General features: G+C 43.2%; 1 protein-coding gene across 6 annotated transcripts; it reads left to right on the top strand.

The window, feature by feature from the left end:
• The first annotated feature begins 92 nt into the window (after positions 1–92).
• On the top strand, positions 93–24,954 carry RPRD1B (regulation of nuclear pre-mRNA domain containing 1B). 6 transcript variants are annotated; one of them, XR_010081202.1, is made up of 9 exons: positions 93–449; positions 1,939–2,068; positions 3,108–3,241; positions 9,200–9,312; positions 11,082–11,208; positions 12,260–12,435; positions 19,067–19,170; positions 21,126–21,181; positions 21,643–21,859. XR_010081202.1 is itself a non-coding variant. In XM_063404499.1 (8 exons), exons 1-7 carry the CDS (start codon positions 113–115, stop codon positions 21,156–21,158), a joined length of 1,050 nt encoding a protein of 349 aa, XP_063260569.1. In that variant the 5' UTR covers positions 97–112; the 3' UTR covers positions 21,159–21,181; positions 22,482–22,619. The 6 variants fall into 6 exon arrangements, 4 of the variants coding, with proteins under 4 accessions (XP_063260568.1, XP_063260569.1, XP_063260570.1 ...); XR_010081201.1 differs by lacking the exon at positions 21,643–21,859 and having other exon boundaries at positions 20,160–21,182; XM_063404499.1 differs by lacking the exons at positions 19,067–19,170; positions 21,643–21,859 and adding an exon at positions 22,482–22,619 and having other exon boundaries at positions 97–449.
• Positions 24,955–27,569: the final 2,615 nt, after the last annotated feature.

Raw genomic sequence — 27,569 nt, 5'->3', positions numbered from 1 at the left:
GCCGATGACGTACCACTGACTTAAAGGAGCTGTCAGCGCCAGAAAACTCCCGCGGGCCTGGGCTGGCCCTGTGAGAAAAATCGCGAGTGCGCCCAGTGCGCAGGCGCCGAAGATGGTTGCGCATGCGCCGAGCCTGCCCGCCGTGCGGCCCGGCTCCCTCCGGCGCTCCGTACGATGCCGCCCCTCGCCCCGCGGCGGGGTCAGGGCGCGGGCGGCCATCTTGTGGCGGCGGCCCCGGCGGGTTGTTGTCGGTGAGGCCGCGCCGCGCCCCCCCCGCGGGCGGAGCAGCCCCGGCCCCATGTCCTCCTTCTCGGAGTCGGCGCTGGAGAAGAAGCTGTCGGAGCTAAGCAACTCTCAGCAGAGCGTGCAGACGCTCTCGCTGTGGCTCATCCACCACCGCAAGCACGCTGGGCCCATCGTCGCCGTGTGGCACCGGGAGCTCCGCAAAGGTGCGCGGGGGATTTGTCCGGCGGGGGCCGCTCTGGCAGCCCCTGCCCCGAGGTACCGGGGCCGCCCGCGGGGCTGCCGGTGAGCGCGGCCGGTTCCTCTTGGCGGAGCTCCGCGGGTCGGCACCGGCAGAAGTTTGTGCCCGGGAGTTTATGGGAGCCTGGGCGCTGTTTACCTGCTGGTGTTGTTGTTTACTAAACTTTGGGAGGACTACCACGTGTGAGGGGTGTATTCCGGTAATGCAGGCAGCGTTTTTGGGAAGGCAGGGAATGGAGGCACAGCCAAGTGTGGGTTGAGAGAGAGAGAGGATGCTCAGCTCAGGGCGGGCGCTTTGGGTGTAAAACAAGAGATGTACGAATTATGTTCCCTTGGCTGTGCTTAGGGAAACTTGGAAGTGCTCTGGCTGTTTGGCTCCGTTTTTAAATTTTGGCTTTGGAGTCATACAATTCACCCATTCTAGAATTAGCGACAGGACATAAGCAAAGAAAAAGTAGTTGTAGGAGTCTATAAAACTCTTTGGTGCTATCATCCAGAAACCTTTTGTGCGTATTGTTCTTGGATTACCGAAAGGTGATTTCCCAGATGGCTTCATCTTGAGGTCAAAGGAGACTGCCAGTGCCTCGTGGAAGGTGTTCGTGCCGATGGCAGGGGGTAGGAACGAGGTGATCTCTAAGGTCCCTTCCAACCCAGAGCGTTCTGGTTTTCTCTGTGGCTGCCCTGTCCCCGGGTGCAGCTCTGGAAGCCGCCAGTGTCACCATTCCCCTGCGGGCACCAGCACTGTGAGCCCCTTGGAGGAGCTGGGGTATCGTCTATGTGACTGCTAGTTTTTGCCGTTTGCAGTTTATTTATGAAGTTTTGGAAGATCTGCATTTGCTCTGTTATGGAAATGAGCACCTTTGTTTTCTGCCTTCTGTGTGTTCGTGGTTGTTTTGCTTGGGGGAACAGCGAAACTCCCTAATTCCAGCCATGTTGAAATAGAAACTGGTGTTGGCATAATGGGAAAACTTAAGGTATATTGAAGAAATTTGATGCTTGGAGGATTTTTAGGAAAATATTTGAGTCTCCACAATAGATTTCTCCTAGAGGTTCTCTCAGTTCTGAGTTATGCTGTTTTATTCAAGTATTTCTCCTGAATTAATAAAAATTTTTTGTTAATTTGCTGGTGGGTTAGAACAGCTTGTTTTAATTGTGTTTAAAATTTATTGATTTTTCAGAGCTGAGGTGTCACTGTGCACAAAAAGCATTAAACTCCTGCTTGTTTTATAAATTAATTAAAAAAGAGCAGAAGTGAGGACATTGGGAACTACTTGACTTGAAAGCCCTTGATTTCCTTTGGTAACATGGAAATGTTTTGAACTTTGTTTTTAGACTGCAAAGCTATAAACAACCTTGAAAGCCCTGTTAATGATTCCAGTTGAAAGAAGTGAGAAATAAATGCAAACTCTCCTTTTGTTTTTTCTTTTTTTTTTTTTTTTATTTTCCCTTTCTCAGCAAAATCGAGTAGGAAACTTACTTTCCTATATTTAGCCAACGATGTCATCCAGAACAGTAAGAGGAAAGGTCCCGAATTTACCAGGGAATTTGAATCTGTTCTTGTGGATGCATTTTCTCACGTTGCCAGGTATGTTGCTGTATTTCAGCTTTCCTCTCTAGGGATTTGCATTCTTGTTATTCAAAGCTTAATTCAGTTGGATTTTATTGTTTTTTTAAGTCTAGGGGGTGCTTGTACCCTCTCTGTGGTGGAGATTGGATCCTGACTGCTTTGTGGTTGGGACTGTTCAGTGTAAATGGGTAACTTTGTGTGTGAACCAGTCCTTCACAGCTTCACATGTTTGTTCTCTGTGTGCAGCTCCTCTGGACTTTATTTCAATTGTTACCTAAAGATCTGGCAGATTTGTTTATGGGCAGTGAAACTGAACACTTGGGTGTGTTTATTAAAGCCACATAATGAATGGCTCTGCCCCATTGTCAGGAGTTTAAAAGAGCTGATGTTTTGGGTCACTGGATTCTGGCTAGCCTCCTGGTTTAAACAGTTTCTTTGTGTGTTACCTGATCAGTAATACCCTTGCTGGAGGAGGGAAGAATTTCATAGTTAAAAGGGAAGAATTTATGCAGCCATGACCTTATCAAAAATGCACTGTTGTTTAGTTAAGGTTATGTCTAAATGGCATAATTAAGTCCTGTTATCTCAGCTAAACAACATTAATGCTCTGGGTATTTGTGTGTTCTGGAGGGCTGTCTGACTGTCACAGCACGCTCTGAATGCATTTAAGTGCCTAATGATCCAGTCAACCTGCTTTTAATTGGGATGTTATTGACTGTAACAACTGTTTAAAGTTAATACTAGGAGTTGTAAATTTGTCAGCTTCTGGGTTTTTTATAAACTCTTATTGCAAATTCTGAATGATAGCAAGTTACATCTTCCACAACATTTCTGCCCTGACTTTGAGGTGTGGCACTTCCAGGCAATCTTTAGGTCAAATAAGGGGAAAGTTGGCCACAAGCGTGTTTTGCACAGTTTGTCTCAGACAATATGAGCAAGATTCTCTCCAAATGTTCACATATTGCAATGGGTGCAGCTGCCAGTTTGGAAGATGCTCTCTGAAAACATAAGGAGTGTTGATCAGCTGAACTGTAATGATTTCCTAATCTTTGAACAGAGAAGCAGACGAGGGCTGCAAGAAGCCCTTGGAACGATTGCTGAACATCTGGCAGGAGAGGAGCGTGTATGGCAGCGAGTTCATCCAGCAGCTCAAACTGTCTATGGAAGACTCCAACAGCCCCCAAACAAAAGGTAAATGCATATTGCTTGACATGGGTGTGTTGTTTTTAAATTGGTGCATGTTTCACTGGAAATACTGTGAGGAGTTGAGCTTTGGGCACATTTAGTTGAGTTATTGCCAGAGCTGATCGTGGAGGTTCTTCAGGACTGCGTTGAGAGGTCTGATTTTCATTAAGTGCTCAGTTCTGCTTTGCAGGTGTGCTGTCTCGTCCCTGGCAGTGAGCTTAGCTGGATGTGTGCAGATACAGTGCTGCAGGGCTGCCTTTTGGGGGGAAAGCAAGTCAGTCATGCAGGAAATATTGTGTCCACCTCAAGTCAAGTGTCCCACTCTGCATCTCTAAAGACTGGTCAGCTGGGTTATTAGAGTGTCTGAAAGCACTGTTGGTGCTTTCATTATCATATCAATTGTATTGTTTTCCATAATTACTGTATTTTATTATAATGCACCAAGGAGTTTTGAATAATTGAAGTCTGGAATATATACCCCAGAAGCTTGTGTGAAATCTTTTTTTCTTACACCAGCTGATGTCATTTGGAGAAAACTCTAACTTTGCATAATTTAATACCATCACATGTATAATCTTATTACTGCACGAGACCTGTGAGAAACTGAGCATAAGCTTGTTTACTGTGCTTTGATTTACTGCTTTGGCACATCTTGCCTCTTCTGTAGCACTTGGAGCTGTTTCACTGGTAGTGCTCCAGTGGAAAGAGAGGAGCAGTGGGATGCCTGAACTATGGAAGGTGAAGGTCATTAAAAATCAAAGACTGTTCTGGTCAAGGGAATATTTGCCCACCTTACAGTTGCAGGAAGTGGATGCTTCATTCCTGGAAGTGTTGAGGTCCAGGTTGGAGGGGCCCTGAGCAAGCTGGTCTTGTGGCAGGTGTTCCTGCCCATGGCAGGGGAGTTGGAATGAGAAGGCCTTTAGGGTCTCTTCTGTTAAGCTGTTCTATGATTCTGTGAAGTGTCAGTGTCTTCAAATGAGCTGGAATGATGTTGCTGCCCTGGTCACATTTTTTCTGTTCCCCACAGATGGTGTGAGACTGTTTGTTTGGTCATTAGTAAAATGCTCTTATGCCATTCTTAGGTGGTGAAAACAAGGTCTTATTGAGTTGGTATTTAATATAGAATTAATATGAAGACATGAGCATAAGTGAGATCTGTATGTGAAGACATCTGTAGCTGTAGCTTTGTGGTTTTTCACACACTGCTTTGGGCAGAACTGCTGGATGGATGCTTTAGCAGCTCACAGCAGTGCCCTTCCACCTGCCCCTATTGAGGTATACCTTTTGAAGGATGACTTTTGCAATTTTTTCCCAAATGTTCTGAGCTAACTGCCCTGACAAAAGGGATTGTCCCATCTCTATGGAAACAGAGGGAGTCTGTGCTCTGAGGGGTGAAGGTGAACAGTTCTCTGCATGAACTGGGTCGTGTCGAGGTTCCTCTTGTCTGGGTGCAATGAATGAGGCACTTGTGTGTTATCAGAGGCCAGAATTTACACTCCTGATAACCCTGGCCTGATTAATTGAGGATTTGAAGCTTTAATTTAGTATACCTGGGTAAGTGTTTCACAAGTGTTTAACTCTGAATCTAAAGGCAATGATAATTGATATCATCTGTTATTTCCTGGTCATTTGGCAACCAGCTGTGGCTCAGTGTTCTTTCTCTTTTGCTGATGGTGTCAACCACTTCTGCTACTGTTGTCTCCTCAACTTAAAAACGTTTGTACAAAATCAAACTTCCTAAGAGTAACAGAGCTTTGTGGGAAGCAGAGTGAAGGAATACAAACCCTTCAAGAACTGCTGTGTGCACAGCTTCACTTGGCAAGCAATTTAGTTTTTGCCTTGGTAATTAGAGATACTAATGTAGTATCTTCTATTTGAAGGAAAGTTCAGGCCTTTTCATGGGTGTGTATGTTATGGTCAAAAAGAAATTTGAAAAATTCAGTAGAGTTATCTTGTGGGTTTTTTCCTTGCTTTGACTGGCATGTGTGTAAATTAGCTTCTTGATGGTAAGAGCTAGTTTCACCTGGAGTTTTTATGGATTTCTGAGATAAATTGGTGTTTGAGTTTCTGGTGCGTTGCAGAAAGCTTTTTGGTGGTTACTGTATTCCATTTTCAAACTCGTGAACATAAGCAAGATGGAGATTAAGGCGTCCTGGTTTACAGATAGAAAAGTTGTTGTAAATGTGGAAAAACCATAGTCCAGTGCTCCTCCAAAGCCATTCTGGGTTTGTGGACTCCCGAGGTAGGCACAGCTGAGAAATAGGCAATGTTAGTGTCTGTAGATTTGTGCAAGCTGTGCTGTTAAAATGCTGGAGCTCCTTAAGGGCACCTGGTGCTGTGATAACAACTATTCTTTTCTTCAGCCCGAGGTATGAAGGTATGGCAGCAGGTCAGTGCAGGTCGTTCCCTGTTATTTTTCTTACTGCAGTGTCTTAAATTCCTGGGCTGGTGGATGCACCTCTCTGAGAAGGATGGCTCTGCTTGTCTTGAGGGCACCACGTAGAGTTGTGAGACTTGCCAAAGTGCAATGGAGTCCTCTGTCAGTGAGGAAATACATCTTTAAAGCTCATTAGTGAGAGTTTCAGTGGTACAGTTTGTTTCTTGTTTTGTGAATAGCAAGGCCTTGGGTAATGCACAGAAATTCAGTTGTCTGCACATGCTGAGTGCCTGCTGAGGAGCAGAGCTGATTTCCCCTCAGAGAGACAGAGGGGTAAGACAACCAGCCCTTTCTAAGCATTGTATTCCCTGGATTCACTGCTCAGTGGTGCAGCTGACTACCAGATTTTACTCTTTCGGATTCCTTAAGGAGATATGCATATGCATGGAAATGAGCTTTTGAATATTGATATATTGTTTTATCTCTAAATGTATTCATTAAGCTTGCATTTGCTTACTCATTAATCTCATTTTTATTAGAATGTTTCTTTTCACAAGCAATAGGGAAGAGAAAAAACACCCATTTCTCTCAAAGACTGGAAAAACTAGGTCTTAAAGATTTGATGTGAAACCCTTTAGGCAATACAACCGATATAGCTGATGTGTTTTCTTTTTGTTGTCTTTGTAACAAGCAGTTGAAGAAGGTCCTTGAATGTGCTGTGATGTAGGAGTGTGTCACTCTTAACACAGAACTAAGCTGCTCCCTGACTGCTTTCATTGTGTTTATGTTGCAAATTCTGGCACAGAAAGTCAGACCTGTATTAAAATATCGAAAACAGAGAGGAGAGGCAGGGAGGCTTCTGAAGGTAGCTGAAATAAAAGCAACTGGACACAGGGCTAGATATGATTTTAGAGCAGCTCAACTCCAATTGTGCTCACCCTAGGAGAGGCCAACAAATATCTATTGTAACGAGAACTTAAGGGACCAGAAGTAATCTACCCCCAAAGAGAGAAGGGTTTGGAACATTTGGAGGGGTGCTGGCTCATTAGAAACCTGTTTACATCTGAACAGGCATCAGCAGCCAAGAACAAAAATGTGAGCACCTGAGCTGAGAAGATTCCTCAGGTGTCCAGCTAACAGGGGAAGCTCATAGTTGTCAGCAAGGCCTTTGGCACTGTAACCTTCCTCAAGCCAGTGGAGATGGTTTGTAGCATAAAAGTTGGTGCAGAATTACTTTTTCCAATGTTTGTGGACTCTGCAACAGCAAGGTAACAACATCCTGGAGTGTCCTTCAAAGCTGTTATCTGTAGTAGAGTAGTTATCTGTTGTTTTGGAGAAAAGGAGAGTGTTTTGCCCTTTGGAGGCTTTTAGGGAGTAGTTCAGTTTCTGTGAAGAGCACAGCAGAGCAGGAGACTTCATTGGGGTTTCTCTGTCTTCTTTATGCCCATATCAAGGTGGGCTCTTGATTTTCACAGAAAAAGCTGTCTGTATTCTACAAGGCTATCTTGATTGTTTTGGATATGTATTACATTCTGATCAGTTCTGGATGTTGTCAGTGCTTGTTTTCCCCTTCTCTGGCTGGATTTGACACGCTTTTCTACTAGTGTAGCCTGTGATGGTTAAATTGCTCCTGGCTGGCAGATTCTGTAAGTTACCCAGGCAGGGTGTGTTATATTCTGTGCTTCTGTTCTCTTTCAGGGGTCCTTTCGCTCCATATGCTCTTGGGTTTGCAAATAAGCATAGGGGTTTTTTTCTGTTTTGATGAAATTGAGACAGTGTTTCTAGAACTCTCCAGTGACTGCTGCTTAGGTTTGCAGGTGCTCATCACCACTGACTTCAGAGCAGTTCCAGTCAGATCACTTGGCCTTGTTCACATAGAATACACAATGAATTTTGAATCCTCTGTGTCAGAGTGGTGAGCAAGTGTAATGTTGTATCTTGTGGTAGGCCAGTTGGCAACACAGCAGGAATAACTCTTCAGCAATTTGAATCTCAGCTCTCAATTTAATTTCACTTGTGTGATCGCTGTGGTTGTGCATTCTTCTGTTGGTTGGCTCGTGTTTATCCTCTGTTGGTTAATTATTTTATGATAAGTACATACAAGTGATAAATACTGATGACCTGTTGTGTTGGGCTGGATAATTTTAAATGCTCTCTTTGGCCACTTTATCATCTGCTCATCTCCTGTTCAACCCAGCTCATGTTTTCTTGCAGATCTCAGTGGGCAGCAGCTGTTTTCCTTGTTGATCTGGTGCCTCGCTGACTTGTCAGTCAGGTTGTCAAGCACTCATACATCAGTTGGATACATGCAATAATTAGCTGTCCTTTTTCTAGCCTAGGTAACTTTGCTCTATCAAACATCAACAGTTGCTTTGGTTTGGGGTAGCTTTTGTGTGCTGTTTTGCCTTCCACTGAGTGAGTCTGTTCTCTGACAGGTGTGTTTGTGTCTGCCTTGGGATGGTCGTTCAGCTCTTTCCCCAATGAGCAGGATGTAACAGCTCCTCTGATTCCTCTCCATTACAGTGAAGTTTTTTCATATGTCCCACTTGACAAGGCAGGCAAAACTCTGCATTTAAGGGCAGATCTTTCTGTTTGGTTCCTCATTAGAATGGGACAGTCTGGTTTTATTCTTAATTGAGTGATCTTGGATTTTCCTGTGAATCAAAGTATATACAGAGTCTGTTCTTGAACTCCATGATTATCTTGGCAAGACCTTGATTCCACTGAACAGATGTTCTTAACACTGTCCAAAGATTTCTTACAAATTACCCCATATCTTATTATCTTTGGTGGCAAGTCTAGAAAGTCATCTGCCTTTTTTTGAAGGTTCTGTGGCTGGATCAAAGGCTTCATTAAGACTTCTGACTCATTTAAATAAACTGCCTTTTCCCTTTCAAGCTAATGTTTGCCGTGCTGAGGTTCATTTAACAAATGCTGTCTTGCTTAATGACATCCCTGTTTCTGAAGTGTTGCAGGTGACCTGCTTGGAGATCAGTTCATGCTTTGCCCATTGCTGTTGTTGCTGTCATATCTTGGAGTTGTAGTTTCACAGAACTGTCCTGATGTTTTGTGATGAAAGAGTGGAAGGTTGAATAACCAGCAATTACTGTGTTGATTGTGAGACCACAGTGAGCATACAGTTCATGCAGAAAGACAACTTGAAGTTCTTTTGTCCTTGTGTACCTTCTCATTAGGGCTTCATTTCTAGAATGGTAGAAATCCTCACCTGTAGAGTGTTAGCCAGAGCATCAGAGCAGGGTTGGAATCTTTCCTTCATTGACAAATAGCACATTTATTTACCTTTTCTACTTTCTCCTACCATTGTGGGAGACACAAACTCATATGAAGTGCACATTGCTCGTGTAACCTCAGGCTGGCATGTACAGAGATACATGGGGGGGAAAAATCAATCTTTTATTACTGTTTTGCATTTGAGTGTTTAGAATACGATGCCAGCATAAAGTCCAGCTGTGGTCATTCCCTAGAGGGCTTAATCATCAGAGCATCCATCTGGTGTAATTCTTTGAAGTAGAGATAGTTAAGGTGGGCAGATCTAGCATGCAAATGAGTTGTTTCTGTGTCTTCAGTTGCAGAGGAGAAGAAGTCTTTAAAGCGAACTTTTCAGCAAATACAGGAGGAGGAAGATGATGATTACCCTGGGAGCTACTCACCCCAAGACCCCAGTGCTGGGCCACTGCTGGTAAGTGGAATGGGTTGAGCCTGGGAGGAGCTCTGGAAGCCATATGGCCACCTCCCCAGTGTCACGGCCACCTCCCCAGTGTCACAGCCACAAGGTGGAGCTGACAACAAGTGAAATGAGTTTAGTGGCGAGATGCAATTTGGGGTTGAGAAGTCCATGTGAAGTGCAACAGATTCCTTTTTCTTACTGCAATAGTTTGTCACTTCTGAGTAATTCCAGGTAGTCTAACTCAAGGTCTGAGTAGTGCTGCCAGGATGGAATCTCAAAGGACTGCTAGAAAAACAGGCCATATTTTAAATTCTTTTTAAAATCAATGTGTAACCTCTAAAACCTAGACCTGCGAACAGTTAATACGTAATTTTCTTTTGTAGGCCATATATTTACATAATTTATTAAAAACCACATTTGTTATGTTTGTGTGGAGCTGGTAGGAAAACCAGCACTGAAGACTTCAGAGGCTCCATGTTACTGGTGTGGAAATATTTGGAATGAAATAGAAAATCATTGCAGCCATTTGAGGCTAAAGAATTAACATCTGTTAACCCAGAGTCTATTTGAAGGGGATAAAAAATTACACCATCCATCTGGTAAACTGTAAACATTGCAAAATAAAAATAAATAACAGTTGTCAAGGAAATAAGTAAAAATTTTGTTGTTTTTACCTCCAGATGCCTTGCAGCTTATGGTTTCTCTTGATTATAAACACTATCAGTGTTGGAAAACATTTGCAGTTTGCAAGGAAGTAGTAAACATTAGGTAATGGACCTCTTTGTTTTTCAGATTAAGAAAATATTTATTTAAAAATTGTCCATGTTTTCATTAGCTTTCAAACTATTGAACTGTAGTTTAAAAATCAGTGCTTGTGTTTATGGGCCTAGTGTTCTGTTTGAAAAACCTCCCCTGCTTCAGGATTTTTAAAACAAGAAAGCAACACTTTGTTCTTCCTGTTCAGGGAGTTTCTCCGTTTAAATATTTTCGAACAAGGAGGAAATACAACATGTCAGGGATGGTCCTCCTGGAGCTGTCTTCATCCGTGTCCTTTTAAAGTTCGGATGCATTTTGAGTGAATTAATTCAAACTGGCACATCTTTCCCCAGTGCACTAAAGCCAGCTGAGGTAACACTGAGGAGCCCAGTTCAGCTGCAGAAAGCTGTGTGAGGACAGCCATGGGTGTGCAAAATCAGGAGATTACAAAGTGTGCTTTATAAGCAAGAGCTTTTATCATCACCAGAGTTTAAGTCAGCAACAAGTTACAGAATACTAAACCTTGTCATGATGGAAATCTAACACAGTTTTGTTTGGACTGATGGAAATTTAGTGTTGGCTGGTTTTGCTCTGTCAGAATTCAGCTTTGGAGCAGAACAAAAAGGTGCCTGTACACTCCAGGGAGGCAAAGAGACTGTCAGGGATGCTTGGGTGGAAGATTCAGTCCCAGCTTGAGGCAGCACACAGGGCTGATGGTTCTCTCAGACTGGTGTGGTCATGTCCTTCTCAGCTATGTCTTAAAGGATCACTTTTCTTAATTGGACTGAGAAGTTTCCCACTGCAGTGTTGGAAAGGATGACCTTGCTCTAATTATGCAGGAAGAGCTAAACACTGGGATTAGTGTAAATTCAATGAATGCTCCTTGTGTTAGATTTAAAATTACTTGAAGAAAATGTTCCCCAAATGGTGCCTTTCAGAGGTGGGTGAGTTCCTCTGCAGTGACCACATCTCTGGGAAGTGGATGTGGTTAAGGTTACCTGGTTTTACTGTTGGCTCATTTGTAGACCGAGGATTTGATCAAAGCCCTACAAGACCTGGAAAATGCAGCGTCAGGAGATGCGACAGTGCGGCAAAAAATTGCTTCCCTGCCTCAGGAAGTTCAAGATGTTTCATTACTGGAGAAAATTACAGGTATGAGACTGGAAGATGAATGAACGTGGGTCTAAAGAATAACTTAGAAATCAAAGTGTGGGTTTTTTAATAATCACAACATATGGTGGAGTGAATTCCTGCTTTTGTGTCCTTGCTTTGTAGTTCCGGGGTAATTAACAGATAGCAATCCTGTGAAGTTACACAGAAGATTAAACTTACATAGCTGCTTCTCTTTTTTTGGCTTGGACTGAGGATTTTTTACTTTGACAGCATCATCAGCATTTTGCAAGAATATGAAGAAAATTGGGCCAGAATTCTCAAGTGGATATGTTTGCTTTTGAACACCTCAGCTGTTAAGATATCTTGAAATTTTATCAGACTGTGCTGAATACATACATAGTCCTTGATTGATATATTTTTGAGTTCTACTAGACTGCTGAGTTAAAACATACTCCTTGATTGCTATGGGAAAGGCAAATACCACCCCCGTTAATCTGTCAGTCTTTGTTCAAATTAGCTTTTGCAATTGCATTTGAAAAGTAATTTTAATAGAAGCATTTAGAGGTTGAACTGATTTGACTCTTGTTCCTGGAGGTAGTTTTAATTTAGAACTCATTATGAATTATCACTTATTTGGCTGTTCATAATATATTCTTACAGTGTCCAACTGGACTGTGTGCAATTCTTAGATTTGTGTCAACGTATTTGAAATTACTCACATATAAGAGGAATTAACAAGAGCACACTGTGTTTAAATATAGAAGTCACCTGATTTGTTTACCTGAAGATACTTCCTAGCATTTTAATTAACCTGTTCATAGAGGCTTACTATTGATAGATTTATATCCCCGCTTTCACTGACATCTCTGCAAGGATTAAATGCAGTCAGTTATGTCAGTATCTAAAATACAGCCCACGAAGGGTGTATGTCCTATTTCCTGTGATAACAGCCCTTATTTTCCTGTCAAGCCAGAAGCATATTTACGAACAAGATGTTATTGTGCCTGCGGCTCATGAATCGCAGCCCTTCTGTCAACAATTGGAAGTTTTAAACTTTGTCCTCTAAATCACCCGACGCTTTTGCACGCAGACAAAGAGGCTGCGGAGCGGCTGTCGAAGACGGTGGACGAGGCGTGTCTGCTGCTGGCCGAGTACAACGGGCGGCTGGCGGCTGAGCTGGAGGACCGGCGCCAGCTGGCACGGATGCTCATCGAGTACACCCAGAACCAGAAGGATGTGCTCACCGAGAAGGAGAAGAAGCTGGAGGTGAGTGCCTCTTGCTGGGGCTGCCAAAACAATCGGCTCGCCAAACGCTCATCCTGGACTCCTAATCTATGGATTTCTTCCAAGGGAGATAATTCCAGGTTGTTACCTTTACACTTGATTCCAGGTGTTACCTTTACTTCAGGTTCTAGGTTATCTAGTTCTAGTTGTCTTTACACTTGGAGTAAAATGGGTAAGAAAGTGGTGTCATATCTGGAGAGTGCAAATCTGTTCTGATGTTCAGTCCAAATGTTTCAATGCACCTGGAAAGCCCAGAGCTCTTTACTTCTTAAAGAAAAATAGACTTGCCTAACACATACTTGATTTTGTTATAACATGCCCTTTTTTTAAAAAAATAACCTCCCTTTGCCATAATTAGCTGAGGTTTTTTATATTGCTTGGGTTTTTTGTTATTTTCCTGATGGTTAGGTGTCCTTCATCTGCCTCCTAAGCCCCTCTTGTTTAGGGGAAGCAGTTTAAGCCAGATCTTCTGCTCACCATCCTTTAACAGCCACTTACCCACAGCTTCTGTGGTGCAGCGTAAGTGGTGCTGGTAGTGAAAGACAATGATTTGTGTTTCCTCTGCTGCTCCTTTGAACAGGGAGGGCAGGACCCTCAAACAGCCTGGGCCTGAGCTGAGCCCCCGTGCTGTGCCCAGCATTCCAGGCTGTGCAGCCAGCTGTTTACAGCTGCTTATCCAAAACGTGCCTTCTCCATGGAAGTTCTCTCTGCAGCACGATGTGGGACTAGCGAGGAGTTTAATTAATGACCGTGGTTGTATGTCACTCTGCCATCTGCTAAACTGCCCCTCGGCGGCACATTAAGGGCTTCTCTGCACCTCTGCTGGTGATGAGCAGCTGCTGCGGGTGGGATGGGAGGGGATGTGGAGGACAGAATCTCCTGGAAGGAGACTGAGCTCTGCAGCAATTGCAGGCTCTGTTTACTCTCATGGCAAACCTCATCCTCTGACAGCTCGGCAACATTGTTCCCAGATAGAATTCATTTTGAGTGTTTTCTTTGCCTGTGTTTATATTGGACTTTCTCGATGCCTTGTGACTGAATTTCTTCAAGCATAGCATCAGTCTTATGACTGAGTCAGAAAAAACACTTTTAGACATGGATACAGATGATGTCATGAAACCAAATCTTGTTTGGCAACTGATTTGTTTTCTGTGGAAGTCTTGGTTCAGGTTTTGGGGTTTTTTCTTGCTTAAAGAAGGGCACCTATGTGTATGTAAAAAAAAAATACATAAATGATAGACATACTGCTGTTTGCAGTAAATAGGTAGCAAAATGCTGCACGATAATATTTTAAAGGCCCAGAACAATTCATAATTTTGAGTCAGTTTGAGACTGTGAAACTGAGAAATCCGTAATGACAACATGAAATTAAAATTTCTAATGCATTAGCTGAAACGTTGTGACAGTCGTGGGGGATTTTTGTTTGGAAAATATCCTTTTGGTGGAGAATGTTACTTGAAATTTGTAACTCTGGCAGAGGTAGAAATGTAGCCCTGAAAATGAAGTGTTTTGCTGGCTGAGTTGCTTTGTTAATGATAGTAATCCTGCTGATGGCAATGGGACAGGCTGCTTGCTTGCTGTTAGGTTTAAATACAGTTCTTCGCTACATTAGAAAATAATGAATGATCCTATTTAAATATTATGATCTTACTAAATATCTGTTTAGGTCGTCATTTTTGTCATTCTGCCAGACAAGGTGGCCTCAGTGCCGTAGCAGTCTAAGCAGAGTTGCAAGAAATGCCACTCCAGCAGTGAGCATGAGGCACAATTGATATTCGTGTCAGCTCTCAAACCTCAGTGAGGGATGTTGCCTGATTACAGCGTTCCATTGTTCTGCCCTTGTAGAGGGTTAATAAACAGTGGAAGATGCTGGTTACAGATAAGGCAGGCCAGATCTACTTATCAGTTTTGTTTGAGTCTTTGATGTTCTCACGGTATTGATAAGCCTGGGTTTTTCTTTGTAGTGCTAATAAGCATTTTACTAAAAGGATCTAAAACTTGTAGCAATTAAATGTATTAAAAAACCAAAACACTTACTCAGGCAAGGTCTGAAATGAGAAAATAACTTAAAACAACCTAATTTTACATATCTACTCATTGTAGGCTTTGCTCTCTTGAGGTATCTTTTCCAGAATCTTTGGTACTTTGAGTTTTTCCTCTTGTGCTCTAAGTTTCCTTAGACTTAGATGAGAGAGTGTGTTTGGATAGAAGATGGGTTGTGTACTTCACTGTCCTCATCTAGCCAAGGCTGTTGGATGGGGAGAGGGGCTTCTGACAGAAATAAAACGGGCTACATTTTAAGAGGTGAAAATACCTAATTTGGAAATTACTCTGGATGTTTTTTGTATTTTATTTACTTGCAAAGACTTTCATTGTGATAGCAATGATCTGTGTCTTTCTGAAAAGCAACTTTTGTGGTCTAAAGAGCTGCAGTTGTTTACTAATCCAGTTAATGCTGTCCCTCATGAAATGGCAAATTGTCAAAACATGCATAAACTCAGTGTGTTGGAGTCTTGTGGGCCGATGCTCAGACTACTCTGCATGTCAAACCCCTGTGATCCAGCTCTTGTCATCGTTTTCAGCAAGGCTGTTTAACTGAGGGACCCTGCTGAGGAACATGGCTTAGGAAAGGAATTCCACATCAGCATGGATACTACTGGCATGAGAGAGAATTGAAACAGGGAAGGGCAAAGAAGCACTGGTGACTTGAAGGGAGGAAGCTGGAACAGAGCCTGAAGATCATAGCATATGGACAAACTCTGGTTTTAGGGTAGCAGTGGAAAAAATCAAAGTGTATGAATTAGGATTCCTTTATGTTGGGAGTGGTTTGTGATATTTTGACTGTAATCTAAAGAGCACTTAAGAAGGTAGATTTTCTTCAATTCTATCAGTCAGTAAAATCAGCTGGCCCCAAACTGATACTAAACAGCCTATAACAAAGCATTTATTTTCAAAGGTAAGTATTCCTCTTGTTAACTTCCTGAAAGGTGTGGGATATACTGTCATTCAACAGCTGAACACTGAATTTCTGTTAAAATGGTGCTTCATCTTGCACAGCAACTGTGGGCTTGATACAGCTGCTGCTGTTTGATCTTCCATGGCTGGGATAGATCAGAGGTGGCCTGGACATTCACAATAGCAGATGACAGGAAATAAAATCCACTTTCAGACAGGCGTAGAACCAGGAACTGTTGTTTCTATAAGAATGAGAAGTGTCCTTGTATCTCACAGTAGTATTGAATTTCCAGTGAAAGCTTCCTGATTTGTGTTATTTTTGGCCATTGCTGCCCCATTACAATTACTGAGCACAATCAGCTGGGGAGGTTTTTTGTCCTCCTGCACCTGAGCCTGCAGAACTTCAAGGAGAATTGTCTTTTGAAGTCAGAGTGCTCTTATGGAATGTGTGGCAGGCAAGGAGAAAAAAATCCAGGGAATTAGTTTGTGTAAAATGGAAATGTAGTGGGGAGAACATCCCATATTGATGTACCAGGCAGTTGTAAAATTAAGTCAGATAAACAGATGGGACTGGAAGAACCAAGGAAATGGCAAATTGTGTAGAAGCTTCATGGGTGCCTGAAATAACTACTGACAGTAGGAAACCTAGAGTGAGTGGATGGAGGATTGTTTTTTAATCTGATGGGGAGAAAAGGTAGAAAAAATAGAGACAAAATGGTGCATTTGGAATTTTTGGTTTGATGTGCAGTCGGTGGAGGCAGTTTTTCCATGTATCTTCTGCATGTGTGTTGGTGAAAGGTGACATGAGGAACAGTGTGGCATTGGCAATGTGTATGGAGCAGTGTATGTACTCAATAAGTGTGTGTTTACATGTCTGCAGCTATAAATCTAAAGAACATGCTGTATTTAAGATCCAGTTTAAGGGAATATTCTGACTCTTGGCTGCAGCTGAAAAATTGTCACTTAGAGTCCTGCTGAGAGCTCTGGGGGTTTTTAGATGTTTGTGGGTTTTAATATTCATGGCTTCAAGGCACCTTTAATAAGGTGTTAATGCCATGCCCACGCAAATTTGCAAACCCTCTTTGATAATGCATCTCTGAGGGATGAAGTGCATTCTCACTTGAGGTTTTCTGGACTGCCCAGAACTACACATTTTCTTGAAATACAATTTAGTTCAGTGGGTTAATAGGCAATTTATTGCTGTGCTGCTTCCACTGCCTGAGTCTCTGTAATGTGTCACTGTTGGCACGGCTTTGTGGCTGCAGCTTCCCTCAGACAGGAATTCTTGGGTTGTGTGGTGTATTCATTTCAGTGGTTTAGACAGTGAAATAGGAGATTAAGTTTTAGGGTTCCTGCTGGGAAACAAAATTGTCAGCATTTGACATGTGTGAAGTATATGGAGGAGCTTTGGGAAGCAGCAGCAGAGTGGGGTCGGCTCTGCAACCGTGGCAGGGAGATCTGAGCTTGGAGCACCCAGACAGTGTCAGATCTGGTCTGTAGGACCAAACTGGTGACTAACAGGGCAAGAAATGCCAGGCTGTGCACCAGTCCTGCCAGCTGTGAGCCCCTGCTGCCTCCGAGTGTGGGACAAGAGCACAGGCTGCTCTGCAGGGATGTGAGCTGACAGCTGCAGGGAATATGGGCTTGTTGGGCCATGTATGGCTCGAGGCAACAGCTGTTTCTTTGCACAGTGCAAAGATACAGTTCCTTCGCTTTGTCGGTGCTTGTAGATATTTATAATTACAGTAGTGCTGCAAATAGAGTAATACCAAACAATAAAAGCGAATAAAAATAATACAATATTGGCATACAATGTTTTTATGCATTTTGTTGAAGTGAACGAGCGTATGACCATCCTCTTGCTTAGCTAGAAATGAATTAAGATGCTTGGAGAGGTGAATATGTAGCTGTTGGCTTGTGCCCTGGATGTTGATTTTTGTGATGAATATCAAATGCACCCCCCTCAATGTTTATTTCTGGAAGGGTATTTGGCAAACGGAATGAAGATTTGTGTCCATCATACAGTAGCAGCAGCCTGGGCTTTTTCTGAGAGCTTTTGAACATTGCAGAGGTTGAGAAGCAGCTGGACAAATGCTCTGTGGAGGCTTTTACTGCTGCCTCTTCTGTTGTCCTAAACAAAGAGGGGAGCAAGGAGACCAGTTGTGGTTTGGGAGCGTTTAATTCTGCCACGAGCAGAAACACCATCTCTGCTGAAGCGTGGTGATTGATGCTGTAGAAGAAAGAAGCCTTGTCAATTTTAAACGGACAAGACTGAACAAATTTAAGGTCTGGAAATGAACTGAAGACTCTGTAAGGAAATACATCATTCAAGCTCTGATTCCTGGACTACATCTTTCAGATAAAACCTCAGATTTCTGGTTTAGTGCTGCTGCAGAATGAGGAAACCTGCCTTCACCCTGGTGTTTCGTTTCATTTTGCTTTTGAGGAGGGTTCTGATGCAATGAGCTTGTGGAATGACAGAAGTTTTCCTTCCTGTTCTTTTTCCAGTGACTATGTTTTAAAAGTACTTTACATAGCTTCAGTGGCAAGGAGCAGAAGCTAAGGAATACCTAATCAACCTGCTGCAGTACTGTGGTGTATTTAATGTTCTTAAAGAGAGGTTTTACCTGAACATAACATCACGTGGCTGACAAACCTCTCACTTCACTACATAATCTCCAAATTTCTGCTGAGCCTCTGATGCATTTTTCCCTTGGCTTCTGCTTTCCTACAACTGTCTCAAGCTGCATCATATCAAAACTGTGTCTGACCGGCTGCTCTTCGTATTCACTTTCCAAATTCTTGTTAATGCTTAGCTAGATGTTTTTTCAGTAGATGCAATTGCTGTGATGACTTACAGCATGTTCCTGCTCGACCCTGCGCAGGAGAGGACGTGTCCAGTGCACACTCTGAGCCAAAATAAGCTGAAATGTGTGCTGTGGAACACGACAAGGTGAACCAGGCCACACTGCAGTGCTCAGGATGAATTTCCTGTCATGTTGATTACAGTCAGTTCTATAATGTTCAAGCACGGCTGCTTTGGAATGAAACACTCTGTCAGCTTCATTCAGCGGTGGTTAATTCTGATTTTGCATTTGTTTCAAGGACTGAGTATCTAATTCTCTTGGCCACTGAGGATGTAGAATGCCACGCACTGAAAGGAAATGTTGATTAGCAAAAGCATCCGTGTGGCACAGTGCCAGTTTTTTCCTCTATCATCCTAAAACTCCTGCTTACAGCAGAGATCTCATTATTTTGTCTAAAAAAAGCAAATAGCATCCAAATACTATTAATCTTAATATAAGCCTACTGAGCAGTGAGGCAATTAGCTCAACACAGAGTACAAATGAAGGCCTCAGAAAGCAGCAGCTTCTTTTAACTGGACTTTGTATTTTTCAGTTTCATGGAATGGAAGGACCTTGTGGAAAAATCTGCAAGGTGCAGTTTCCAGGCATGTCGTGGGCTGCATGAAAAACATGGTTTCCTATAAAACCTGCTTCCAGAGTCCTGTATTGCAGAATATGGCCAGAACTTGTGGAAAAAGCAAAACCCTCAAGCTGGAAGGGGGTTCCGTGTCTCTGCTGCTGTGTGTTCTTGAGGGGAGCAGCCAGCATTCCCTGTCCCAGCTCTGGCTCATGGTCTTTCCACTCCTTGACAGCTCTGCCAGGAATCAGCACAGCATCTCAGGCCCAGAGGGATGGAGAGGGTTTGAGCATGGAGCAGACAGTTTTCTACCATGCTCTGTGATGTGTATCCAATCCAGTAAGTATTCATCTATTCTAGGAAATCTTGGTTTCTCTCTTTGTTTCCATTCCTGAATTTAGCGGTGTTTTTCTGAGCCAGTTTTTAATGGCTTGGGGGCTGTTGCTGCCTCTGCCTTCTGAGAATTTTTTCTCTTTTACTTTTTCAGTTTGTTTTTTTATAGCTAGGAGGCCTTTGGTGTTGACTAGATAATGCTGCATTTACTTATTAGTAAGGTGGAATTACTTAGAATTGAAAGGAATGTGGTTCTCAAGGTGACTTTGATGTCATCATATGCATACAAAATTCTCTCTCTAAACTGGGAGGATATTTCTGATAACTCAGTGTTCTGTGTAGCCCTCAGTGTAGAGTATCACTGAAAATAAGGACATGCTAAGAGCAATATTTTCCTAAACCCTTGAAGCTGTGAACTGTGAAGCTGGAAGCAAGTTGGTGCTGTTAATATGCAGAAGAATTGCTCCTAAGTCTGTATGTTTGCCAACAGCAATGTGGTTTGGACACATCTTGGTGGTTCTTCATTTGTCAGTGTGTTTTATGAGAACTGGGCTGACAGGCAAGGCATTGGCAAGATTCTCCCTCCCCAAGTAGCTCTGTCGGGGAAGGAATGTTGTTTGCATCTTATATAACTCTAATGGTCACGCAAATCATCTTCAGCTCAAAAGCCATCACATTCCAGTTCTGACTGTCCATGAGAATTGGTAGATCCTGGTCATCCTGTCAGTTTTGCCCTGAAAATGGCAGGACATTAGTCTTCCTGTGGAGGTTGTACCTGGTTTTACATAATTGTTTTATGTGGATCCATAATTGGATCTGGAAACCCCATATTGTTTTGTGTGGATCTTGGCAATTCAAGCCATATTTGAGGTATTTTCTTGGCTTATGCCTGGAATTTGCAACTTCTTTTCATCTTCACTGCCCATTTATCAGACCTGGAAGACTTGCCAGCTGCCTTCCACTTAATTTTTTTTTTTTTTTGTTCCTGTCTTTAGTGGGAATTACTACAGAAAAAAGAAACACCTGCTGATACTCACTCTTGACAGTTTGGCATTCCTGAGGAGGAAGTGCTGCTCATTCTTTCCTGGCTTGATATCCATCATTCCCTAACAATGGCCTGAATTATGGATTTTTAAGTATTTTTAAGATGATCTTCTGTGGATTTCCAAGTCCAGCCTCTTCCACCTTTTCTCTGCCAGCAGCTGAAGTTCAAGAACTCAGTAGATGTTCCTGCTGTCTCTGCTGTGTGTGCAGAACCTGGTGTGCTGCTGTCTCCTGCCTCCAGCACTGGGGATGTGCCAGCCCTGAGCTGAGCACTCTGGGCACTCTCTCCCTTTCCCAGGGTTGGCTCCCACAGTCTTTTGGAGAAAAATCCTAAGTGTTGGAATGCTGGGCCTCCATGGCATCCCTCTCTATCTGCTGCAGCTCTCTGTTAATGCTGGAGAATCTGGAGTGTTGTTTTTGTTCTCTGTCTTCATCTCATTACTATCTCAACTTGTTTATCTCTTTAAAAATTCCCAAAAGAGTGTGATTAGGGATGTGGGTGCATTCTTTTTTTGGTGCTGTTTCTCTGTCTTTCATTAAAACAAGACAAATCCTCACAAAATTGTGTGCACCTTGAGGTGGTTTTTTTTGTTGTTACTGTTCTCTAGGCATGAGAACAGTACCCTGCAGTTTGTGGAGCTGGGAGGGCTTTGTTTGGACTTGACTGTTTCACTGTATATCCTGTGTATGTTAACAGAGGTGCTTGGTTATATTAACTCACTGAGCCTCATAAAGGATTTAAGTTTGAAATAGGCTGTTAAAAGACAGTCCTGCTTGGTGCTGGCAGGAAGTTTATGGGATACATTTACATAGCCATTGCAGGGGTATTGGGAGTTGAGATTGATGGCTGCTCTCACTGTTCTAATTCAAAATAATGAAACACAGAGAGTGTAAACTCCTTGCTTGTAACCCCACAGGAACTGCTGTGCTTTGATGTTTGGAGAAGGTGAAGAGAATTTCCATCACTGAGAAGGTTAGAAAGTCTGGATTAAAGTTGTAAACTCTTCAGAAAGATGTTTTGATTAAACATGTGCCTAGTTTCATTTGATCTTCAGAGATATAAACGTCTGTTCTCTTTGCCAAGTAATTAAGAAATGAAAAGCAAATTGATATTCTAGCTGGCTGTATGGCAGTCTGTTCTGTGTATGTGTTTTTTTTCTTAAGCTCATTGTTTCCTGCATTCTGGAGGTGCCATGAAAAGTAGGCCACATGTACTTGAGTAAAAACTGGCACATTCCAAGAAAATTATGTGCTACTGGAGTTTTATTCCTTCAGTTGATGTCTGAATGTATAGAATCACAAAACTTTGAAAATTGCAAAACAGTCTTTAATTAATCTTCTGTATTGGATAACTTGGATGTGTGCTAGGCTGCTCTTAAGTGGCCTCTCACCAGAACTGACCAAGGTACAGTTGTTTCTTTCTTGCATTTTCAGGGTCCAAACTCCTCTCTCTCCTCATTATGAACACAAGTCACTGGTGTCTGAGACCTGGGGGAATTTCTGCACATGAACAGGGATTTCTTACTGCACTTTTCCTACTCAATTCAGACCTCATTTGTGGAAAAAACACTTGGAAGTTTCCTCTTTGGAGATTTTTAGCTTGCTCTTTTTTCCTCTGTGTAATAAAATCCTGAAGATTTTAGTGTCTGTATCCAGTGTGGATGTGCCTTTCCCTGGTTTACATTCAGTGGTCTTACATGTGTTTCCATGGTGTCCCTGCCATGCACAGCTGCTGGGGTTGTAATGGGAGTCATAAAGGAAGCCCTGTTTGACAGCCAAAACTTGGGTTTGATATAATGACTTCAAAGGGGAAATTGGATTAATTAAGTGTTCAAAACTGATCAAGTTGGAAAGCAGTGAGCATTTTGGCAGTGTGGGAATACCTGTGGTGTGCCTCAGCCTGTGGCTTCTGGCACTGGAGGGGTGTCAGAGGAACATTGTGGCAGCAGCTGGGAGTCACTTTTTGGGGAAGAACACAAGGATAAAGCAACTCTCTCAAATGCTCTATCAGGCCCCAGTGTGAGCTGGTTTGGGGACATTTTACATGTAAAAAATTAGTAGGGCAGGGTTATTAGTTCAGGGATGCCAGAGCCTGTGGACAGGCTGTGAATTTGGGGCAGATGGCAGGGTCTGCAGTCATGCCAGCAGTTGCTCAGAGCACCAGGGCCTGGCCACCTTCTGTGAGTCCTCAGCTGGAAGATACTCCTGGCTTAACTAACAGCACAGTTAATTAACCTGTGCTTAATCTTTGTTCTCTTGTCTCTTCCCCTCAGGAATATAAACAGAAGCTTGCTCGGGTAACCCAAGTGCGCAAGGAGCTGAAATCTCACATCCAGAGCCTTCCAGACCTGTCACTGCTGCCCAATGTCACAGGAGGTCTGGCACCTTTGCCATCTGCTGGGGACCTGTTTTCAACAGACTAGACCAAACCGTGTGCCCCAGTTTTCATTATTACCAGCAGAAGTAAGAAGATTCTGGTGTTGGCTGGAAGTCCGGTCTTCCAAGATCTGCAGTAGGAACTTGCAGACCCTGCTTTGAACCTCTTGGCTGCTCGTCCTCACCCTCTCTGTGTACACTGGCTCACGTGAGGGGAGGAAGAGGAGTGAGTTTTGTGAGCTCTAAAGGGAGTGGGGCTGGCCTGTTTAGGCAAACTTCTCTCATCTTTCCCCGTACTCTTTAGATGCTGTTTGCTCTTAGCACTTGTTACCCCACAAAGATCACGAATCATGTACACACATACCTGGGAAGCTTCCAGAGGAAGGTTGACCATGCAGCATCTTCCCTCTGTATAAATATTGTATTATTTTTGAATAAGTCTCATCTGTTTTAGCTGGGTTTGAGCCCCATCTCTGGGAGCAGTGGGATGGCTCGTGGGCCTTATAGGGATGTGTGTGCATGCTGGTCCTGTGCCACAGAGGCGTCAGGGCAAGGCATCTGCTCAGCAATGGTACAGGGAAAGATTTTTGCTAAACCTGCAGTTCCTCATAATGCTGTGGCCTGATGTGAAGGTAGTTCCCATTTGGCATGGATGTAAATTGAAGTCACAGGCAATAAAAATAAGCAGCTTTTCTTTGTGAATTAGAGGTAGACTCATAAGTTACACTGTGCTGAGCAAAGCAGAACTGGATGTTACCTAAGTGGGAGTGGAAGTAAATTTTGTTCTAGCTACCTTAGATTTATACCACATTTTTCCTCTTCATTATGTGAAATTAGATGGTGATGGAAGCTTTGATTTAATGACCTGAGAGGCTGGAATGGTGTGTGGCAGCTGCTGATGTCCCTGTGACAGGCACTGTTAGGTTTGCTCTCAGGCTGGTTACACTGAAAATACAGTGATATAAACTCCCCATAGCTTTAGTGAAGTTGTCTGATGCACAGAAGTTAAATGTGGTATAAATATTTATTTATATAGAAAATAGACCCATATATATGCATATATCCTGTATGCACATGTACCCTGTCCATGCATGTAGATATTAGAAGGATGTACCTAATTTTGTGTCACAGATTGTGAGTTGATTTTTATAATCAGGAAAAGTGTAAAAACCAAGGTAAATTTTAAAAGCTCTTAATTCCATTATATTGCTGGCTAGTGTTTTAGCTGCCAGGGGTGTAGTTACATTTCAGTTTGTGTGTTAGGTGTGACAAGCTGGACTCTGATCACTGAACCATTCCAATCCGGATACAATTCTGTTCAAATTTAGCACCTCTCACTATAAAACAGGTTCTGTTTCTGGAGACACTTGATCTGGTAACACAGGTTTTGTAAGAGAGAGGCTAAAGTGAGCTGAGATGCTCTCTCTGTGCCTCCCTGTGTTCTTGAGCTGGTGTCAAAAAGCCGGGAGAAGAAAATACAGAAATGCAAAGCTCGTTCTGCTCCGCATTAATTTATTTTGCAGGCTGTACATTAGCCTGGTCAGCATTCAGTTACTGCAAACAACAACACAGCATCTTTTGATCATTCAGTTGTTCAGAAGCTCACGTCCTTTTCCTACTGACACTTCCTTTTGTCCTTTTTTAACGCTCCTTGCACCCTCACTGCCCAGCCAACAGATGTTTTTTTCTTTTTAGTTTACAAGAATTTTTCCAGTGGCAGAACTGTGCGTTCCCTGAGTCACTTTGACTGTGCAGCCTTTTATGGTCCAGACTTTAGATTAAACACTGTACATTCTCTCTGCTTTTGCCAAAAATGAAAAACAAACAAAAAAAACCCCAACACCAAACTTCAAGAACCCAAACCAAAAGACTTTTCCATCCTGATTCAGCTCACAGCGTTACCCTGAGGCTGTTAAACCAAGTTATTTTGAGCATTGATTGAATGTGTATCCATTATGGGACAAAAACTGTCACAAACCTGATGTAGACAAATGAATTGACATCTCACGTTTGTGTTTTGGGCAGATCTGTGAGAGAGTTGTCTGTCTGTTTTTTTACTTTTTAATTGGAATGTTTTGATTTTTTTTTTCCGAATATATGCGTGTGTTTTATTTTGCTTAATTTAAATGAAGTCTTGTGGTTTTTAATTTTATTTGTTTTACTTTTTGGGCAAAGGGTATCTGGTGAACTGGGTGACATTTTCTGAAGGTTAAACAGATTTCCCCACAGTGTGTCTTTTTTAACAAAAGCTTAAATCTGTATATTAATTGACTTAGGAATTAATTTAGACATATAGGCTGCCATTTGACAGCAGTATATTCTGAAATGTCTCATAGATATCTATTTTTGAATAAAGAGGGTGTCATTGAACAGTAGTGTCCTTACTTCTTTCCTCCATGCTCCGGCACCCTGTGGGTTTTGTTTGGGTTTTTTACTCTTCTAAAGCCCAGGCTTGGGGAGATCCTTGGGTCAGTTTTCCATGCAGAGTGGAAATGGGGGATTTCCAAAGGACATGTCAGTGTTACTCTGGGAAAAATACAAATGAAAGCCAAACCTGAAATGGGAGGAAGGTGCCTCCCTGCATGAGCCCCAGGAGCTGCTGTTGCAGCAGAGTCAGTGTGATCGAAGCTTCTCAGCTTTGGGGGTCTTCACATTGCCCTGGGAGTTAACTATGGAGATTTTGGAGAGGCTTAGGGGTTCTTCAATTAACCAGTCTGCAACAGCCTCTGTGGGCAAACAGTGATTGTTTCATATGCCCTGGAGAGTATCTGCAAAGCGGATTATGTTTTGTACTGATTTACAAATCTTCCCTTAAAGGAACTATATTTAGCACTGCTTTCACAAAGCCTTGCAGAGGCTGGGCAGTGTTGTGGGAGCAGGTGTGGTTCCTTCTAGTGAAAACCACCTTTGTGTGGTGTTACAGGAACTAAGGTGGGGTTTTCAAGGACATAAATGTGACAAGGTACTGGCTGTCCTTCCTTGCCTTTGCAAGTCGGGTTTTTGTTGTTTTTTTAAGAACAAACACCTCCAAAAATATTTCACTGTTAAGACAGCTGCCTTTGCAGTTCAGTACCTAAGTGCACTGGTGTGCATTCGCTAATGTGTAGCCATGGAATGGTGGCTTTATGCCCCTGTACAAGGTGAGGAATCACTCCTGGCTAACTAACAGGTTCACTGGGAGGTTGTGATGGTGAAGAGGAAGGGCTGGCAGAGCCTTGGAGTGGTGGAGGCATCCTGTGGGGGCAGGGTGGGTAGCTGTGCTGCCAGAGTTTTGACTAAGGCAGGTTGCTGTGGGCTTTGGTTTTTGGGCCAAGTTTTGATACATTCCCTGGACAGTTCCAAACTTTATGTATATTGATCTCTAGGATTAGTTAGAAAAAGTATAACCTGTCCCTAATGATCTGAAAAAAAATATGACCTGGTAAAACACTTGGATGAAACGTCACAGCAGACGTGGCACCGGTCTGTTGGAGTGAGGCTGGGACACGTATTTGCCCAGTGATTTCACTGGCTTTAGGGATGTGCCATGGGCATCCTTTACCTCTTTCTCACCTGCTGGAAGGCAACAGTAGGTAGAAAACATGTTCTTTATTTTTATTTGCAGTAGTGGCTTCATGTAAGGATGTTTAGGAAGAAGTTTATTAAAGGCTGAAGGCCTCACAGGCATTCATGTGTGCTGGAGCAGATGGAATCGTGGTCATGCTGGTCATGTACAGTTTTGAGGCCAAACCCAGGAAACCCCAGGACCAGCCAGCATGTGAGGGGGGTGTTTAAGGAAAACAAACACTTTGGGTACAGAAATGTCCCCTGGGTGCAGAGCGGCCTGAGAGACTGGTGTTCTACAGCCCATCAAGATGATATTCTGGACAGGGGTTGCAAATCCATGTCCCAGTGTTTTCCCTTGGTGCAAGGATGTGATGGGTTGCAGCTTGGCTGGTGCATGGTGGCCAAGCATTCCACTACTACTGGTGGAGCAAATCTGTGTGACAACTAATAGTAAATCATTCACAGATTTAGGGTCTTGTCACTTCTTCTGGGAAGAGACAAATCTTGTTTCATCTTTCTGGGAAAAGACAAGTCTTGTTTTGTCTTTCTGAGAAAAGACAAGGCTTGACTTGTTCTGGGAAGGGACAAGCAGCTGACAGCACGGCCCTGTGCTGCCAGTGCCCAGCTGACCAGTCCGTACTGGTTTGTGTGTCAGCACAGCCCACCATGAGGGGATGGACAGGGCTGCTCCCCTGGAAGCTGCATCAGGAACCAGGCAGGCACAGAGAGGCTGTTGGAGTTACCCACAGGATGGCCGTTCTAGAGGAGACATCTCTCCATAGGGTCTCCTGCACCTTCCATGGCTGTGGGAGAGGGAATGGTTTCCTGTGAGGGTGCAGCAGGACCTCCTGCCATTGGGGTTTATTGTCTTTTTCACTGTTTGATGGTGTCTCAGTTGTCTCGTTGGACCAAGGAGAGTAAAAATGTGTTCCATGTTTCTGGAGAAGGAGGAGGGAGACCTTAGGAGAGGCAGTAGCATTTGGAAATCCCACAGATTTGTTCTTGTGAAAGCTCTGATTTATGGGAGTTTGTTCTAGTTTCGATCCATCAATGAAGGTAAGTTAAAGGTCATTAAGTCTAAAATGAGTTTACAATCAGTTCTTGGCAAGTCAGCATCTCCAGCGAACCGAGGTATATCCAGAACCTCTCATCCCCCAGAATGCTCCCACCTGGCTTTGGCACTTGGACTAGCACTGAATTACAAACCCTCCCACGTGATGGATACTGGAAATACTTAATTTATAATTTATTGCTTGCATGATGAGAGTGCCAAAGGGTCTGATGGATGCAGCCCAGCACTGCCAGTGATCCAGGATGGGCACAGGGAGGTGGGTGAAGTGTGGTACCATGTCAGTGATCTAGATTGGGCACAGGGAAGTCGACCTCAGCTCTGTGGATAATGGAGGAAAAACCAGCCCTGAGACCCAACCCCTGCCTCT

The sequence above is a fragment of the Prinia subflava genome, chromosome 8, assembly GCF_021018805.1.
Source record: "Prinia subflava isolate CZ2003 ecotype Zambia chromosome 8, Cam_Psub_1.2, whole genome shotgun sequence".
Lineage (NCBI taxonomy): Eukaryota > Metazoa > Chordata > Aves > Passeriformes > Cisticolidae > Prinia > Prinia subflava.
This window is presented reverse-complemented; position numbering and strand designations above follow the sequence as displayed.